Source organism: Astatotilapia calliptera, chromosome 12, assembly GCF_964374335.1.
Source record: "Astatotilapia calliptera chromosome 12, fAstCal68.1, whole genome shotgun sequence".
Classification (NCBI taxonomy): Eukaryota; Metazoa; Chordata; class Actinopteri; order Cichliformes; family Cichlidae; genus Astatotilapia; species Astatotilapia calliptera.
This window is the reverse complement of record NC_137433.1, coordinates 16,367,966-16,386,027: the sequence shown is the minus strand read 5'-3', so window position 1 is coordinate 16,386,027 and position 18,062 is coordinate 16,367,966. Positions and strand designations below refer to the sequence as shown.

The following is an 18,062-nucleotide window of genomic DNA, read 5'->3' as shown; positions in this document are numbered from 1 at the left end:
GTGCATTTAGGCATTTAGACATGGTTAAGACGACCTGGTGTAGCCCAAACAGAGCACCAGAATGAAGAAGAGAGGTGGTTTCAGTGATTTTGTATGTGGAAGGGTTGTTGGTGTCAGATGGGCTCGACTGAATAACTCAGAAACAATTGATCTACTGAGACCTTTCTGCACAGCCACGTCTAAAGTTTACAAGGACTACAATCTGGAAAAAAATAAAATAAAAATCAGTCTAATGTCTTCAAATACAAGCATCTCATTAGAATACAAACAGCAGAATGTAAAATGGGTTCTTGTAAATCATTTGGTAGAAAATGTTTGATGGTTATCAAAAGCAGCCATGAATTGCCAGACAGTAAACATGTAAATGTAACTGAATATTCATTAGATTTTCAAAATAAAATTACCAGCATTTTAACTGACGCTTCAGGTTTAATGTTCACTGCTGCTGGCTCAAACTGACTAACCCTAATGAAGCAGATTTGAACAATTACATCATTAGGTTTGTTCATTTGGTGATCAAACATAATGATGTTTCTGGTAGTCCACAGTAGTTGGATTTTAAATAGCAACTTAAAAAGATCCAACTGCTGATAAACAAGGAGACCTAACCTAAAAGAAGATAAAGAGGACACAGCTGTTTATTGCACTTTGACTTGGCGCCGTCAGGAAACATCTAGATACCGGGTGAACCTGCTGATTGCTCCCCTGCCCTTATTATGCAGAAGATGCTAAACTTTTAAGAAAAGATAAACACAATATCAAGTCTTGACAAGATCGTATAAACGACTACAGTTACAGAAACTCAGGTTTCTGCTTTTGGTTTTTCAGGACGTTTAGGCATAGAGGAATCATGGTTAATGTTCATGGTTAGAGATGCGCATTTCCTGTGATAACACCTAATTCCTGCCCCTCTAACAAGAGGCCTGCAGCAGAGAAAATCCGTTCTCCTTACGACACCAAGCTGTCTGCAATTAAAGTCACAACAGCTGCTAACACTTATTCAGCCCCACTGATAAAAGCTGCAGTGACGCTTTGATTTATAAGAACTAGCAAAGTCTGGCTCCTACACAGAGGATGTTACCTGCTTCACACGATGCTCTTTATAGATGAGAAACTGCCCAGGACGCTCCCCATGCTCGGACAATGGAGGCTGTTACTGCTGAAAGCCGTGGTTACTTTCCATAATTACTCCACAGCTGCGTGTGAGGCCGCCGTTGTGGTTAGTTTCTGCAATGAAATCCTTCTGAGAGCTGCACTTGCTTTCACCAGGAGCTTGACTCTTTACCTCTCAGTCTTGCTGAAACTGAACACGTTCATCAGGCAGAAGCTAGCAGGTGTGCTCCTGGCACGTGAAGACTTGGACCAACATGCATGCTCAAGCTGCTGCTCCACCTGGCCTCCATCGCACACCTTGAGAAATTACAGCTGCCCTCCGAGTGGCTGTGGAGGAAGGAGATCTGCAGAGCCCTTAAAGCCAATCAAGGCAGTGCTGCTTGTGCTGCCCGCGCTCTGCCGCTTCTCACTATCTCTGTGTTTGATGTCCTTTGCTCTCGTTCAAGTGGCAGTTTCACTCCTGCCTTGTCTGTGGAGCAACCTCAGACGCTGCGTCTCCACTGTGACAGCTCTACGTGAGAGCATCAGACCGATAGTGTCCGTCTTCCTGGAGTTTGGCACCAGCGGCGGCGTATCGTTACTTTGAGCTACCCCTAAATACCTCCAGTACCTCAACTCTTTGTGCAATCTATCACCTGAACTAAACACGTTATTTTAATGACAAGTCCAAATGTGCCTGAATTTCTACAGCGTATTTATTGGAATAAAAATCGTACAGACACCTTTTGTTATCACTGTCAGTATTTTAGGTCATGTAAATCCACAAGCGCACACATCCTCAATCCAATAACTCCCAGACACTTTTAAAAGATACGTACGTGACACTTTATTGCATCAGTTCCACTAATAAATAGTACTCCCACTCCCTCTGTAACCTAACAGATGGTGCTAGGATCCACTGCAGCATCCTTGATCAATACATCCAGTCAGTAAATCAAAAAGTGTTTCGAGTGTGGGTTACAAAAGTACCTGTAACAACATTTCACTGGCTCAGAAAAGGCTCAAGGGGGGAAAATGAAGTCCAAGTTAAGGCTTGATTGTAAATGCAAGATAAATATCTTTAAACTTAAAGAATGTAGGCTTAAAAAAAGCTGCTCCTATTCTTTCTCTACTGCATAACTGTGTGTGTGTGTGTGCATGCAATGTCACTTTTTTTCTTGGCTTCTGAATTTAAAAGACACCTGGGATCACAGACACACAGCTTGGCATTTGGCTTCTGACCAAAGTCAACGTCTACAGTATGACATGCTGCCAAGCGACTGTGTGTATACGTGCCCTCAGGGCCTCAGAATAACTTCATAGCATACGATCTGCAAAATCAGTTCATGTTTGGCTACAAAAGCAACAGTGAAACCGAAAAAAAGAGATTTGGTTTATGATTGCCAAAGCCACCAGAGACAGATTTTTGGTTTGACATTTCAGATGACAGTAACATTAACATTTTAAATGAAAGAGTAACTTCAATAATATAAAATTCCTTCCAAAAAACCAATTAACAAACAAATGTAACAAGAGGACGAAAAAAAAAAGAAAGAAGAAAAGCTACAAATGGTCCCAAGATTGCAAAATGACGGTGGCAAGGTGTGGGCTGGCGACTGCCTCTACTTCAGGTTTGCAACTTTATCTCAATTGCATTACTTCAGTTTATTGATAAAAAGAAACCTTTATGTGAAAAGTCCCACACGAGAATGAAACGCTAAACTGCACCCAGAGAGCGTTTACAGTAACAGGATCGTGTCGAGAAAAATAGGAAAGAGTGAACGAGCGACGTCTCAGACTCTGGTGTAGGTGGTTCCTCTCATTAACTGAGTGGACCAAAACCAGAGTTTAAAAAACCGAATTCCTGGGCTTACACACAGCAACATTAGAAGATTTATGATAGTATTCACAAACTTTTTCTGATCGGACATTTGATGCTGCTCTTTGCTGCGTGTCCTCAGAAGAAAATCCAAGAGGGGAAAGTGTATCAAAACCACACTGCAATTATGAAGAAGCGATGACCTGTGGCTTGGAATGATTCAAGACTGTGGTTTACTTCAACAGTGGAGTAAAGACACTTTGAATGATTAGCTGCCAAGGAAAAAAAATCCCAACTAAACTACAAATCATTGCACTAAAAGAGAAAATGAGCCAGTGAGGTCTTTAAAGCGTAAACTACTGTCAGCTTTAACATCAGCTTCCAGAGAGCCCAATCAGCAACAGATAAACATGGAAGGCATGCCCATAAATGGCCAGCGAAGGTTGATACAGGTTCACCCCCGAAAAAGTGATATGCACGTTATATGTCATTCCCAACCCATTCCTTGCCACCGGCAACAACAAAGAAAAAACAAATGTTGTCAAAGCTTTCTGATAAAAGAAACAATGCAACACTGTGATAATACACAACAGTGAGATACAAGAGCGATTACTGAAAGACTGCATAAAAAAAAGAAGAAAAAAAAAAGAGCCACGACACACAAGACACAGGACAGGACGTCATCTTCTGATGGTTTACTTCACACAGACGCTTCCTTTGGGGTCTGTGCTTGAATGTGTGTCTATGCCAAGCTTTTGTTGTTAGTGATGAATGGTGCGGCTCACTCTACTGTCACGGACTTGGCCAGGTTTCTTGGACAGTCCACCTGCGTTTAAACAGAGGAGCAGACAATCAATAGCCTTGCAGATGAAAAGGACACTGTTGCTGCTGTTGACTAAATGCTGCTGTCAAAACACCCGAGTATGATTTATACAAATCTTAACAAAAACATACTTTAATCTGCGAGCCAGAGATATGGCGGTTTGGAAGAACTGCTCTTGTAATTATCACACATGTCCTGTCCAGAGCGCTTCTCCTCCCCTCGGACAAAATTACATAAAACACAGGGCATGCGTGTGGTGGAGCTGTTTGTTCTACAGAGCTGCACGGCCAGGACGTTTCTCTGAAATGCTCTGAAAAACTGACTAGATGCTGACTTTGAGTTAAGCTGCTCACTTTGACCTTTAAAATTCCTCAAAAACAGGAAATCAAGGGGACAACACATCTAAGTCAGTTCTGCAGCACCAGCACAAACATCAGTAACAGCTTGTGGGCTTTGCCAATAAATGAAACAATCGCAGGTCGGAATTCGCGCACAGATGGAGGTTATTTACATTTCACTATAATTCTTTCAGTGTGGCAGCTAACCACATCGTCATCACCTTCACCACCAAGTTTGCCAGTTTACATCGTTCACAAAGTAGGTTACATTTTCAAGCGAGTTGGGGACATGCTGATTTACAGATATAAACACTGCACGTTTATTCTGGCAGTGTTTCTGCTTACAAAGCAGTCCTGAGCGACAGCGCTAGATGATCAGTGACAGGCTAATAATAACAGAATATCTCATTTATATTGTGCTCCAGAATCTTTTGCACAACTGTCTTCTTTTATGTCCTGAAATGAATCATCGACGTATTTTACACAATCATACTCTTACTACACCTGTAAACACAGGTATACTGATGATGACTGTAAGAGTGGAAATCACTTGGGAAAATGGTATCTCCAAGAAATGTTTGAATTAAGAAGCATGCTGGATTGAGAGTTGTTGCTGATCCTGAAGGGAAAGCACTTACATCGTAGCCTCTGAGGACAGCCAGGTGGAAGGACAGCAGCTGCAGAGGGATGACGCTCAGGATGCCCTGCAGGCAGTCCAAACAGTGAGGCACTTTGATGGTGCGGCTGGAGTTTTTGATGGTTTCGTGATCGTCCTTGTCGCAGATCACAATAGGACGACCCTGTAAATGAAACAAAGAGATGAATATAGTGTGTTTACTGCACAATGATGGAGATGCGCTGAATCAACCTCTCCCCTTTCACCGACTGAGTTGAAGGGCCAGAGGTGACGCAGTGGTCAACATACTTTCGGGGTTTGAACTTAATGAGTTATGATGCAAACAGTTTTCAGAAAGGAAAAAACTTAAATGGATTCAAATAAACTCACTTAGTCATTTTCCACGATATAATAAACACTGTAAAGTGTCACATTTAGTTTTTATTTGTCAGAGTTTGTTTGAGCATTTCAGGCAACTAAACAATCTGGGCTGATCACTTGTGACTGGATTATAAAATAAACCAACACACCGACATTACAATAAGGCTGATCACAAAACATGCGCCATGTGCGATTCTTACCTGGCGAGCAACAACTTGCTGCAGGGCATTCTGACACTTGACATAAGTGTGGTCTCTCATTATGATCATGATCACCGGCATGAGTTTATCCACCAGGGCCAGCGGGCCGTGTTTCAGCTCTCCTGCCAGGATACCCTCTGAATGCATGTACGTGATTTCCTTGATTTTCTGCAGGGGAATGAAAAAAAACATCCAGACTTTAGATAAATACAAGCCTACGCTGAAATTAACAATCAAGCTGTCAGATGATAAACTCGCATGTGCTCACCAGTGCTCCCTCCAAGCAGGTAGCGTAATGGTAGCCTCTGCCCATGATGAGCACACTCTTCTGCTGGTACAGCTCTGTTGCCAGCTTCTGGATTTCATCATCCAAACTGAGGACCTCCTTAATCAGATCTAACACACACACACACACACATTTTTTTTCTTGTTTCAAGAGGCTGACTGGCAGAGACAAAATATGAAAAAAATATTGCAGCAACATGAACCTAGACTCAGCTTCTAATGTTGGGCAGGGAGTGGCAGACAAGCCAGACATTCCTTATTAGGTTACTATTGGGGACATGCTATCATGTGCTTTAGATTCACAGAGTCATGCAAGAGCCCAACGCCAAAATCTAAAGCTATTCATCCGTCTGCCCCCCTTCCCACTCTCTCTCGTCTTCTGATCCTTTTGTTGCCGTTTAAGTTTGTCCTCTAAGAGGATTTAAAAAAAAAAAAAAACACCAACAAAAACAAAACTAAAACAGGCTGTGGATGTGCTTGATCTTGGGTCTGAGAGCTAGTTTTTCCAGTCTTTTTGTGTTTAAACTTCACATATGAATCTCTGGCTGAATTACAACACATGTGGTGTGACTTACCTGGAAGCACTCTTAGGCCCTGGATTATCTCACGGCGCCTGGGCTGCACTGAAATCCTGTCATCGCACATCAGGAGGGCAAACATGATCAAGGCCACAAACTGACTGGTGTAGGCCTGAAGACGAAAAACACAACAGAGAAAGTAGAATATTTATTAACTGTAACACAATTGCTAAGATGCGGTTTCTTTGTCTGTCTCTACTCTGACTAATAAAGAAAACAACTGCTCCCTAACTATTTGTATGAAGGTCACAAAGTGGACCGCCACCACTGCACAGTCAAAGCTTGCTTGCTTGTGACCTCATTTCTAGAGGGAATGGTAGATTTCCTATTTTGCAGCTCAATATCGAACCAACGAAGCAGCGACCAGATCACGACTTGAGCCTTTCGGTACAGATTATGAAGCCATGTCCTTCTTTTTCGCTTTGTTTTGATTGCAAATTTGGTCTCCAGTTTATAATCTGCACCAGATGAAATATGGAGAGGTGGGTTTTCATACACATCAAGCAGCATTATAAAAAAAAAAAAAAAAACACACGCAGTTAAGTTAGTGCTGCTCATCCTAAAAACCTTTGTAGCCACATATACCACAGATGATGTCTGATCCTTCTGGAAATGTCGCTTCTTATAACCTCAACACATCTGAGACTGTGCCTGCCGTCGTCGCCGCCCGCACCCTCTCCTTCCTTCATCTCCAAGCACGTTTGGAGGTCTTCCATGCTCATTTAGGAGATTCAATCAGAGTCTGAGAGAAGCCAAGTCAATTCACAAGACTCTCTGGACTCAGAAATGCCAATGTGCAGGGCCAAGAAAATAGCTGTAAAACCTTTACACACCGTTTCTTTTTTCTTTTAACCCACATATTCAACCGTTGATCTCTTCCATATTCATACTTTCAAACTTGTCAGTGCTTTCCTGATGCACAATGTGCCAACTTTGACCCTGCAAATGTGAGCATGCATGCATACACAGCTGAAACATAAAGAAAACACAACAGCTGTGATCTAGAAAACAAACTTTGTAATCCTGTAAATTCCCAGTGGAAAGAGTTATGTAATTCAAAAGCAGTCTTCTCTCATTTACTGTCGGCTGACCTGCCAGAAGGATCTGCCTCATGATAGCATCAAAGTGTTTTGTCTTTTAGTGCTAATTTATGCCATGAATCTTGAATATGAACAAAGGAATTGGAAATTCCCTCATTTAAAGTTTAAAAAAAATCCTACGAGCATGAAAAAGCAGAAAATTGAGACCAAATATATGAATTTGGGATGATTCAGCATGTGATTAGTTGCAAACCAAGTCAGTGTTTTGATAAGCTTGGTTGTTAATGTGCAACATTCGGTTGAGGTGGGTGTGGGTGTGTGGCCCTGCCAGCCGAGCAGTAAATGATGGCGTCTCTGAGGCGTGCTCTGGGACTTTGGAGCAACACAAGAGTCACTGAGCCAAGAGCTGGGGCAGGGAAGGACCTGCTCCACTTTTCCTAACTCTCTCTCTCTATGCTCCCTAGAAAGAGCAGGGGCTTCAACTCCTCTGCTCAAATCCCAGCTGGCAAATGCTTTCGGTGAGGGGGTGGGAGGGGCATGAAACCAAGTGTCCAAGGTTTACATGAGCTGAGATGAGAAAATCAGGCTTCTTTAACTCCCTCTGGGATAACGGTGGAGGACCACGTCAACTTCCAAAAGGCGGGACCAGAATTGCAATGGAGTTTTCATCTGGGTTTCATTCAGAGTCAGCGAGCGTCGAGTTCATTTATGAGATGTTGCAATTAACTGGTGTACAGTACTTTAGCTAAGCATCAAAGGCTCAGTTACAACAAATCAAAGAAATCATGCGCTATATTTCTAACTTGAACGTAACAAATTCATTTGGTGTGTTGCCTCTGAAAATATTGTCATAGACAAAAGCAGAAAAATTAGTAGATTGCTTTTTTAAATGGAGCAATAAGCATTCACTTCAACTCCAAGGGAATGTGCTGTTTTCAATCATCCACATCCAAGCCTGCCACAACAAGGTGAAAACACACCCAGCAGTACATTCATCTTCATCACTAATGACTCAGTCTCACTGGAGTTTAAATAGAATGAGTAGGAAAACTCTATGGCTGGAAACTTGGTTGCTGCCCAGTGAACTGATTTAAAAAAAAAAAAAATAAATAAAAATTTGGAGCCTGCAACTGGTTGCAAGACACATTGGTGAACATTTGAAAGGCGGAGTCCACTCAACTGGTTATATCGCTATATAAGATTCCTGAGCCCCTGTCTCATTATGCAGTGAAATCGTCATCCAACAGCAACTATGCCGATATTTGTGGAGCAACTTCTGACTTTCTCTTCAAAATCTATGAGGTTCTGGCTAAATGCATGCAGTTAATGTGAATTTATTTGTATGTAAAAGGCAACAGATTTTCTATTTTGGTTGATTTATCACACACAGATTGCATGTAATTGGCAACTTGGCCCCATTCACCCCTCAAAATGATTACAGACTGACTCTGTCTTATCACCATTTTATCACTCTTTATATAAGTTGCTATGAAGGAGGCAACTGACAGCGGGTAGTCACAGACCTGGTCCCTGTGTTTAAAGTAGCCATTTCAAAGATAGCAAGATAATAATAACAGTAATTTTGGTAATGCTGTGTAGCATAATATAACCTAACCTCAAGAGGTTAATGTAAGAAGTATCCTTTCAATCTCCAGTGACACAATAAATGCATGTTGTGGTTTTCCACTTCCACGGCGCATAAAAGCTGCACTCATAAAAACCGCAGAGTTAATTAGAGCCACGGTTGCCATGGTATACCTTGGTGCTCGCTACTCCGATCTCTGGCCCGGCGTTGATGTGGACGCCACAGTCAGTCTCCCTCGAGATGGAGCTGCCCACTGTGTTAGTGACGCCCACAGTCAGAGCCCCCCTCTCCTTACAGTAGCGCAGGGCCATGAGGCTGTCAGCGGTCTCCCCTGCGGGGTCGGCAGAAATGGAAAACACAACCCGTTTATGGAACGTAACAATTCACACAATAAAACTGATTTACTGACTTTTGCACCATAAACTAGTCTGATTTAAGACAGCTTTACAGAAAAAAATAATCCACAGGTTTCAAAAACTTTGACTCAGCATTTTGAAAAAGTTGAGCACATAGAAAGATAAATCAAGAAGAGCCCCCAAATAGAAAGTGGAATACAAATGGGGAATGTGCCACAGATCAAGTCCAGATGGCACTGGTCTCCACACCTGACTGGCTGATAAAGAAGCAGACATCGTCTCGGAAAACAGGCGTGTTCCTGTCCAGGAAGTCGCTGGCCAGCTCCACCATGACAGGCAGCTCGGTCAGCTCCTCCAGCACCTGGCGGGTCTGGGAAAAAAAACAACAGCATCGATTTGTGAAAACGTGCCAGCTGTGCACAGAGCATAGAGTGTGGCAGGACACGAAGCTCATACCACAACACAGGTGTCATATTTCCTGTCATATTTTCCTCTTGGATTCAGTTTGATTATTTTTCTGACGGGACTTTGCACCAAAGAACAAAAGGTGGTTAAACAAAAGACTACTCACTGCTACTCCTGCATGATAGCTGGTGCCACAAGCAATGAGGATAAGTCGGCGACACCTCTGAATCTCTTTGATGTGATCCTTAAGTCCACCCAGTGTCACTGAAAAGCACAACAAACTGCTCAAAGACCACAAACACCCCACAGGAGCGATGGGACATTTTACACTTAAAAAATGTACTTATAGCTGTAAAACTTTTATAGGGCGTCCTTGATCCTTATTATAATGAACTAAAGGTAGTTGCACATGCAAAACTAAATTACTTGACGCTAAAGACTACAGTGAAAGCCAAAGATTGACATTTTTGAGGAATTGTCATTTCTTGTCTTGGTAAATATAATAATAAGGCAGTGCTCCAACCTGTGTTGTTGTCAAAGTTGACTCTCCCTCTCATGGTGTTAACAACAGACTCTGGCTGCTCAAAGATCTCCTTCTGCATGAAGGAGCTGTAGTTGCCTGTAAAATGAGGATCAGATATCACGGGAACATTTCCAGAATTAGTCAAAAAAAAAAAGAAAAGAAGAAAAGGTAAATACCAGTTAAGCACTCAGTGATAGACTTTTTATAAGCCCCATAAAACCCACATGAACTCAACCGAACGAGAGAGGTTTTGTTTACATGTATTAAGCGTCCGAGAATGCAAACCACAGCCTCCTGAAGGAGCAAAAACAAACGTCCTCACTGTGTTTTATTGACAATCAGGCCTTCCTGGAAATGAGAGTACTTATTGGGTAAACTTTCTTTCTCTATTAAGATATTTGGAGCCATAGCATGAGTCATGCCTCAAATGAAATAAAACGTACAAAAAACATTAGGGAGATAATGTTTTCCTATCAATTAAAAACCGTGACGGTAAAGAAAATATATATGTCTATATGCAAGTGCGTTTCAGCCTCCCTTTGAGAGCAATTTGGGTCATTCGAATTAGGTTATTCAGCAGAAGAAGAAAAAACTAGGAAATGAGAGGAGAGAGGCTGAGTAATGACAGGACCACAAAGGAATGTCGAGTGCAGCCAACACCGGCTCACCTCTGCCCTCTGCTGGACTGCTGAGGAAAAGTCAGTGAAAATGAAGAAAAAAGAAAATATAGACAGTAACCATGAGATTTAATCTCCTTTTTTTTAGCTGTGTTCATACTGAGCAAACTTCTTAGACTCATGTTCCTCATTTAAGGACACAGCAGCAGGATAGATGAAATACTTCAATTCCAAAAGTCCAATAACTGATTAAGTGCATGTAACAAGTTGATTCTTGGTGCAATTTTGCATGCAAAACAGACCTTATGCACATCGACTCCAAGTCCTAATCAGGGTCTGACAAATATAAAGTCAGTAAGGATTACCTAACAGCCCTGGGAAGCAATTTAATCCTGACTGATTATAGATTTGTCAGATTCTTACAGACCTGGAGTCGATATGCGTAAAGGTCTGTTTTGCATGAAAAACTGTCCCAAGAATAAACTTACATGATTGTGGGGTTTTTATTATGATTTTATACACGAAAAAAGGGAAAATAATGCAATAATAAAAATGTGTCCTAATTCCCATAAGTGAACGCTTTAACTTTGGTGACTTGGGAAAATAATTGTTTTTCTTTAACAACAATTAAACACTGAGAAATGCTTTTTATTGGGTGCATTTGTCTAAGCATTAGTAAGGGGAACTGTACTTTTTTTTTAAAAAGCCACAAATTGCACATTGTTCTATACATAGGATATTAATGGCTTCACATTAAAGCTAAAATTTAAATTTAGCTTTAACAAATCCAGCCCCAGGATTTGTTTGAGTTCAAATCCTGGGGCTGGAGTAAAATGTTGAAAAAGAAGGAAACAGCTGTCTTACTACAAACCTAGCATAATATTTCAACTCGGGTCAAGAAGGGAAGATGGGAGTAATAACATCTTAAAGCAAAGTGGTTTGTTTTACCAACAGTGGTTTCTCTGGTGGCGCTGCTAATCTAGCAAGAGTGTAACGACTTGGATGATAACAAGAACAACCTCAGGGCAAACCGTTAAAAGCAAGCCAAACTATGTAAGCAGCTGGTCATCGATTATGACTTGCAGGATAATAACAGGATTTGAGACTAAATTAATGGCACAGTATAAATGATTTATTGACCATTAGTGTGGGAAAGGAATGCATGTTGTGAAGAGAATTCGTCCCTCCACTCACCCATCATGATCTGCTGTAGTTCCATCTGCAGGGTCTGGATGGCACGGGCTGGGTAGTCTCCAGCTGTACGCTTTATCCTGTGAATCGACAGCCGGCCATCCATCACGGCGGCTACGTCGTCGTCCTCGAGGAAGATCACCCGGTTTGTGTGCTCGATCACCGCGCTGTCGTGGCAGATCAGAAACCACATCAAACGTTTGATTTTTGATACACGCATAAAGCAGGCATATAAAGAACATCGTTGTGCACTCTAACAGTATCTGCTTACCTCGCATCAGATGCAAAATAGTACTCCACCGCTTTTTCATCTACTGGAAACAGGCAGGTGTCCTGGTCTGTCCTGGGTAGGGTGCTGCAGCTCTTCTTGTCTTTAGTAGCTGGGATGTAAAAGAAAACAGGCCTCAGGCAATTTCATCCAGCCACATTTGGATACATTTGACTAGAAAGAGAAACTATAACTACATGAGCGGTAGAGCACAGGAATATGATCGCTGGACAGCTTGTGATCACTGCGCACTCCAATCAGCAGAGGACCTCCCCTCCTGTATAAACCACAAGAAAATATTCATTTTAAACCACATCCTGATATTTTACCAGTATATGGTCTAAATGCATCGCAGAAAGGTTTCTTATACTGTCAGACTTCAAAATGTATTGTATACATTTTGACCCGTCTTAGACGTCACTTTAGGAGATTTAAGATCAGCCATCAGTGTGTGAGTTTACCTTGTACCAACCACCTCGCCGGGATAGTGGACACTCTTGAAGACCAGTGCAAAAGCTCCTTCCTGCAAGGCAGCAGGTCAAACAGGAAGTCAGATCTTTTTACTGTCTGATTGCTTTTGCATCTTTGGTGTACATTAGCAAGTCCTTACCAGCTGCTGAGTCACACGTTCAACCAGCGTGGCGAAACTGATGTCGTCGCTCTCCCGGTTGTCATACATGTACTTCACCAACTTGGCGATGCTCTCTGTGTCAGTCTCTGACTCGAACTCATAACCTTTGCTCTCCTACAGAAACGAGAAAATGATTTCGCTTTACAAATCGGAACAATGAAAACACATCAAGAAATATTAATGAAAAACATCTGCTCACCAGGAATTTCTTCAGGTCTTTGTAGTTGGTGATAATGCCATTGTGAATGACTATGAATTCTGCAAACCAAAGAGGACTGTCAGAAACTTAACACAGAATCAAACATTTAGCTGTTTCTGTACCAGCTTGAAACATCACTCACCATTGTTTTTGTCAGATCTATGTGGATGACTGTTGACTGGGCTGGGCTCACCGTGAGTGGCCCAGCGAGTGTGGGCAATGCCACTGTGGACATCAAACTCCACATCCAGGTCAATATCCTGCTGTTCTATAAATCAAACAAACACACCCCCAAGACAGACGACATTAAATATGCGAATTGCACCACAGCGTGCAGGAAGGAAAATTGAGGATTCGGTCAACTATTAGTTCTCTCTAAACGAGCAACAATCTCAGCTTACTGTGGATCTCCTCATCCAGGGCCTTCACTTTTCCACGCTGCTTGATCAGCTGGATAGATCTGGCGTTGACCTCCCAATCTTTGCTGTTGCCCCCATCAATTCCAACACCTAATGAAATTTTAAAAAAAGTTAGAAATAGCTGAATCATAAAGATGGCAAGGCCGTAGGTATTAGGTATAACGGTGGTATTACTATTATGTAAGTAAAGTCTTCTTTTTGGTCCAATGTCTGAGAAGAACTGAAAGAAAAAAAAAACTATTATTTACTCAGTATAAGGAAAAATAATCATAGTGTAAATACAAGGTCAGACAGCAGATTCCTTGAAGAAGATTGCTGAAACTACCAAAATGGATGTGAGGGAAAGTACAAAGAAGTGGAAAACCAGAGGGATAAATATAACTGCCTCCACAGAAAACAAAAAAACAAAACAAAAAAACAAAATAATAATAATAATGTAACATAAAACTGAGCAGAACAAAGAGCGAGGAACCAGGAGAAAAACAAAAATCCCAGCATCTGTTGGCACCGTATATAAAACACCGGGACACAACCACACATTAATCAACACGTAACCACACGCAAGCATAAATCAGGCACAAGTCATTAGTGTTGGCATGTATTACTGAAAAACAAAAAATCAAGTGTGACTTTCAGGACAGTTGCTGCATTAATGTTACATTGGAGACCAACAAACTATTACAACATTTTGGCATTTCTTGAGTAACCTCTGAGGAGGTCTGAACACAAGAAAAACAAAACAAAACACAATTTTAAAAAAGGCAGAACTTGTTGGTGATGAGTCTCTCTTTTTCCTACCAGCTGAATCATAGCCTCTGTACTCCAGACGACGTAGACCTTTAAGGAGGATCTCAAGGATTTCACGGCGAGTCCTTGGCACGTGGTAGTTGAGATAGGCAAAGATTCCTTGGGGAAGGAGGGAATAAAGTTTTAGAAAGCTTTTCTTTATAAAGAATTTGTGCTACCAAAAGGAGATTTTTTTATTTTTTTATTTGCAGTTGGAAGGGCAGATCACTTGAAATGCCTGTCAGACTAATACCCCTGTAACATTTGGGAGTGATGTTTAATTCATGTGGGTTTGGTAAAGTAGGGCTGCTCAATTAATCGAATTTTAATCACGATTACGATCTGGGCTTTCAACGATCATTAAAAATGACTGAGCCGATTATTAGCCCCTCCCTCATTTATCCGCGACACCTTAAAGGCCGTCTGTGAAAATATTGTCGGGCATAAACTGGTCCGTGGCGCAAAAAAGGTTGGAGACCGCTGATTAAGAGGACCCGAGGGAAGCTCGGAAAGCTAAGCAGAAGTTATTTGGAGAGTGACTGCCGTTGGTTGAAAAGAGAGTTTAAAAAAAAAACTTCAGTGGTGTTGCACACTATTTTATATTATTTTTTTAAAGTCATTGTTAACCCTTTAAAGCCGGTCAGAGCAGCACGCTACGTTTTGCGTAACTATTGTTAAATCCCTGTAGAACCTGAACCTTGTAAGCTAGCGCAATAATTTGTTTTGCATATGAAACCGGAGGAGTTGTACTTACATCTGATGCCATCAGCTTGTCCTCGGTCACGGTTTCCTTCCACATATAGCTTTGCAAAAATTGCATAAAAAGCGCTTGCAGGAACAAAAACATAATATTCCAGAAACACGCTTTGCCGATCCTATCAGCTGTTCGTAACACTTCCCACAGTGAAATGATGCACATGCTGTTTTCTTTGCAAATTTGCATCATAGGATTGTTTTTTGTTTTTCCTGCAGTATATAAAAATTGCTGTATCTCCAAAATAAAACTATGAAGACACTCAAAATAAATTTCCTATGGTGGGAAACTATTTTTTGCAACTTTATTGTATTTAAAGTTTTGAGGAATAAACCTCTTAAATTTCTCCAAGTAGAAATATATGTAAACAAAACAAAAGCGATTTTCAATTTTTTTTGTAGTTTATTGCACTTTTTTGCAATTTATGTAATTACTATGGACTTAATGCATACATATTATTAAAATATGGGCTATAACAGTTGTATTGATGTATAGCAACTTGAAATGCTCCCACAAATGGCACTACAGCATGTAAAAAAACAAAACAAAAAAAAAAAAAAACCTCTGGTGGACTTGGTTCTATAGTAGGTCTTAAAGGGTTAAATAAATATCGTCAAATAATCGTGATCTCAATTTCAGTGAAAATAATCATGATTATCATTTTTGCCATAATCGAGCAGCCCTATGGTGAAGGTTGGCTGAAGTCACTATTACAGTATTTAAAAGGTTTTTTCCGATGCCAAAGGACATCTCACAATCTGTATGCTGCATGGATTTATCCCATCAGCTGGTTTTTATTTTAAACAAGCTTTGGATTCATTTTGAGTTAGAAATTGTTTTTAAAACAATTTTAAATCTTAAAACGAAACTATTTATGATGACAATGATTACGTAAAGGTCGCTGGTGAAACCACAGAAAACGTAATTGGACTCCTTCCTGGTGTAGCAGGCCAAGAATTACTGGGAGTTGTCGATCTGCTGCTATTCACAGTTCAGTGCCAGACAAACTAATGTAACACACGAGAAACAAGTCATACAGGCACTGGAAAACCTGATATAGTTATCTCTTGGAAGATAGACCTGTTTAAAGACAATTAAGTATACATATATAGACCTGCCGTTTCCCTAAGATAACCTCTTGCCTACGTAAAGCAGAGGTAGGGGAATTGTCAAAGGAATGACAAAAATCAGACGCGAGATGTTTCTGTTTCCCATCTGTAAATCATTTTAAGATATTTACCTTGTCACTAAGACTTGAGATTTATTTGTGTGTGATTACTAACCCAAGTGAGAGACCATTACGATACAGAAACAGGCCAGTGTAAATCAAGATTTCAGCATTTTATTGGCAACCTCCATAAATAATGAGAATTTCCTCCCTAAAACATCTGTCATCCAGTCTAATAACAAATACACAAAGGAAAGGAGTGACACCATGAATGGCAAAAGGAGTGGGCATAAAGTGCAGCCCTGTTACAGGGCTAAACACTAACCAGTGGACATCCTGGCTCAACAGAGCATTCATTCAGAAAAGCAAGTGATGGGGGTGGACACTGAGGGGTAAAGAGAGACAAAAGGGACCCTTCTGCAAATAATCAGTGCTTAATGGTTAACCTAAGCAAAGTGGCACCTTACTGTGACAAGAGATATTGATAGCAAGGTGGCTTGGTTATGGAAGTGCTCTGATTGTGATAACAGTGAGAGAAAACAGATGTCAGGTATCAGTCATAGGACTGAGATAGATGGAGACGGCGGAGACAGGACAGGATTAGAAAGCATCAAACTGATTATGACCACTGGCGTCATATAGACAGTGAAAGACTGATGTTAATTCACAGCGATACACCAGTATTATATAGTACAATATTTGCTAAAGCCTTTGGCACTCTTTTAAGGGGTTGACTCAATTTGACTTAAAAAAACATATTTGATTTTATGTTTTGTTTATCCTATTTGTATGTGTACAGCATTTTGTGGACACTGGTTTATATGTTAAAGTGCTTTATAAATAAAGGTGGTATGGTATGGTATGGTATTATCCCAAAGAACACAGATCATCTAGTTACACTTTCATTTTTTATAATAACAACGAGCCTAACTCGTTTTCCAAGGTCTCTGTCACAGTCATCTAGATCCACAGTAACAGACAGAGATTTAGCTACTGGAAACTTACTCGGCTGGTAATAACGTCGTAAAGCAGGTTACCATTTTAATGTCGCACTCAAATATCGACTCTGCTGCTCGATCGTGTTATCCCACATCAAGCAGCTTTCAGAGTAAAACGGAAAAACACAGACCGGTTTATATTTAGCTGGCTAGCAACATCATGTTGGCCATACAAAACTCACTTTAGCCTCCCCTAGCTCATTTCCAGCATTTATCCTCAAACTAACATGGCAATAGCTGAATAACTATTCAGCTAGCTATTCTGGTGAAACGTGAACCACACACATTCAGCGCCTATTAGTATAAATATAGAATAAATACACTACTCACCACACATGGCTACAGTTCTGCTGCCAGTTACAGCTACTCTGAAGTCGGTAGCTGGGAACGCCTGTCAATAAGCTCCGCCCCCGATGGTTCCTATGAATCATAGCCAACCGCGTTCTTCCATGGCGCCTTCTGATTGGTCGGGAGATCTGTCGATTCAGGTTGCGCCTACAGACGTACGCATTTCTGACGTGGCATCAGGATGCGATTCGCAGCCGGAACATCCTGCAGATCCTGCTGCTGCTAGAGTCAACATCGGCCCACAATGGAAGGCCTGTGCTTTCTACTGGCCGTGGAAGGAAAATATTGCTAAAAAGGCCCAAAAGCCTGTGTATGCTCTGGCGATTTTAGAATTACTGAGGTACAACGTCCCTCAGTAGAAATCCACCAATGCTTTTTAAAATTTTTATATGCAAAATTGCCTTTTATGGTTTTTTGGTCTTACATAGTTTAAATGGTCTATATAATTTTTGTGGAAAATACCCACTTTCTATTTTACCTTCTTTTGGTCGCTCTGTTCATGTGTCACCACCCTGGATCATCTGACCTTATTGGTAGTATCCTTTTATGCCGCACCAACCCTCTGCATGTCCTCCTCTTGCCTGGCAGCTACATCTTCAACAACCTTTGTCCAGTATATCAACCATCCGTCCTCTTGTGTTT

At 41.1% G+C, this 18,062-nt stretch overlaps 1 protein-coding gene across 1 annotated transcript; it reads right to left on the bottom strand.

Annotated features, from left to right (window-relative positions):
• Window positions 1-1,914: 1,914 nt before the first annotated feature.
• gfpt1 (glutamine--fructose-6-phosphate transaminase 1) lies at window positions 1,915-17,522 on the bottom strand. The gene is made up of 19 exons (XM_026188478.2): window positions 17,403-17,522; window positions 14,165-14,272; window positions 13,349-13,456; window positions 13,090-13,215; window positions 12,948-13,006; window positions 12,728-12,862; window positions 12,579-12,640; window positions 12,315-12,394; window positions 12,121-12,229; window positions 11,853-12,016; window positions 10,042-10,137; window positions 9,685-9,782; window positions 9,363-9,483; window positions 8,931-9,088; window positions 6,130-6,244; window positions 5,538-5,665; window positions 5,270-5,437; window positions 4,711-4,872; window positions 1,915-3,737 (listed from the first exon to the last, which is right to left on the bottom strand). Exons 1-19 carry the CDS (start codon window positions 17,407-17,409, stop codon window positions 3,693-3,695), a joined length of 2,049 nt encoding a protein of 682 aa, XP_026044263.1. The 5' UTR covers window positions 17,410-17,522; the 3' UTR covers window positions 1,915-3,692.
• Between the last annotated feature and the right edge of the window lie 540 nt (window positions 17,523-18,062).

What these genes read in the sequence shown, in the direction of transcription:
- gfpt1 (XM_026188478.2), bottom strand. An exon ending in GGCGAGGTGGTTGGTACAAG is followed by an intron (nt 12,395 to 12,578) that starts GTAAACTCACAC and finishes TGGTTTATACAG; the next exon opens with GAGGGGAGGTCCTCTGCTGA. An exon ending in TATTTTGCATCTGATGCGAG is followed by an intron (nt 12,017 to 12,120) that starts GTAAGCAGATAC and finishes CTGCCACGACAG; the next exon opens with CGCGGTGATCGAGCACACAA.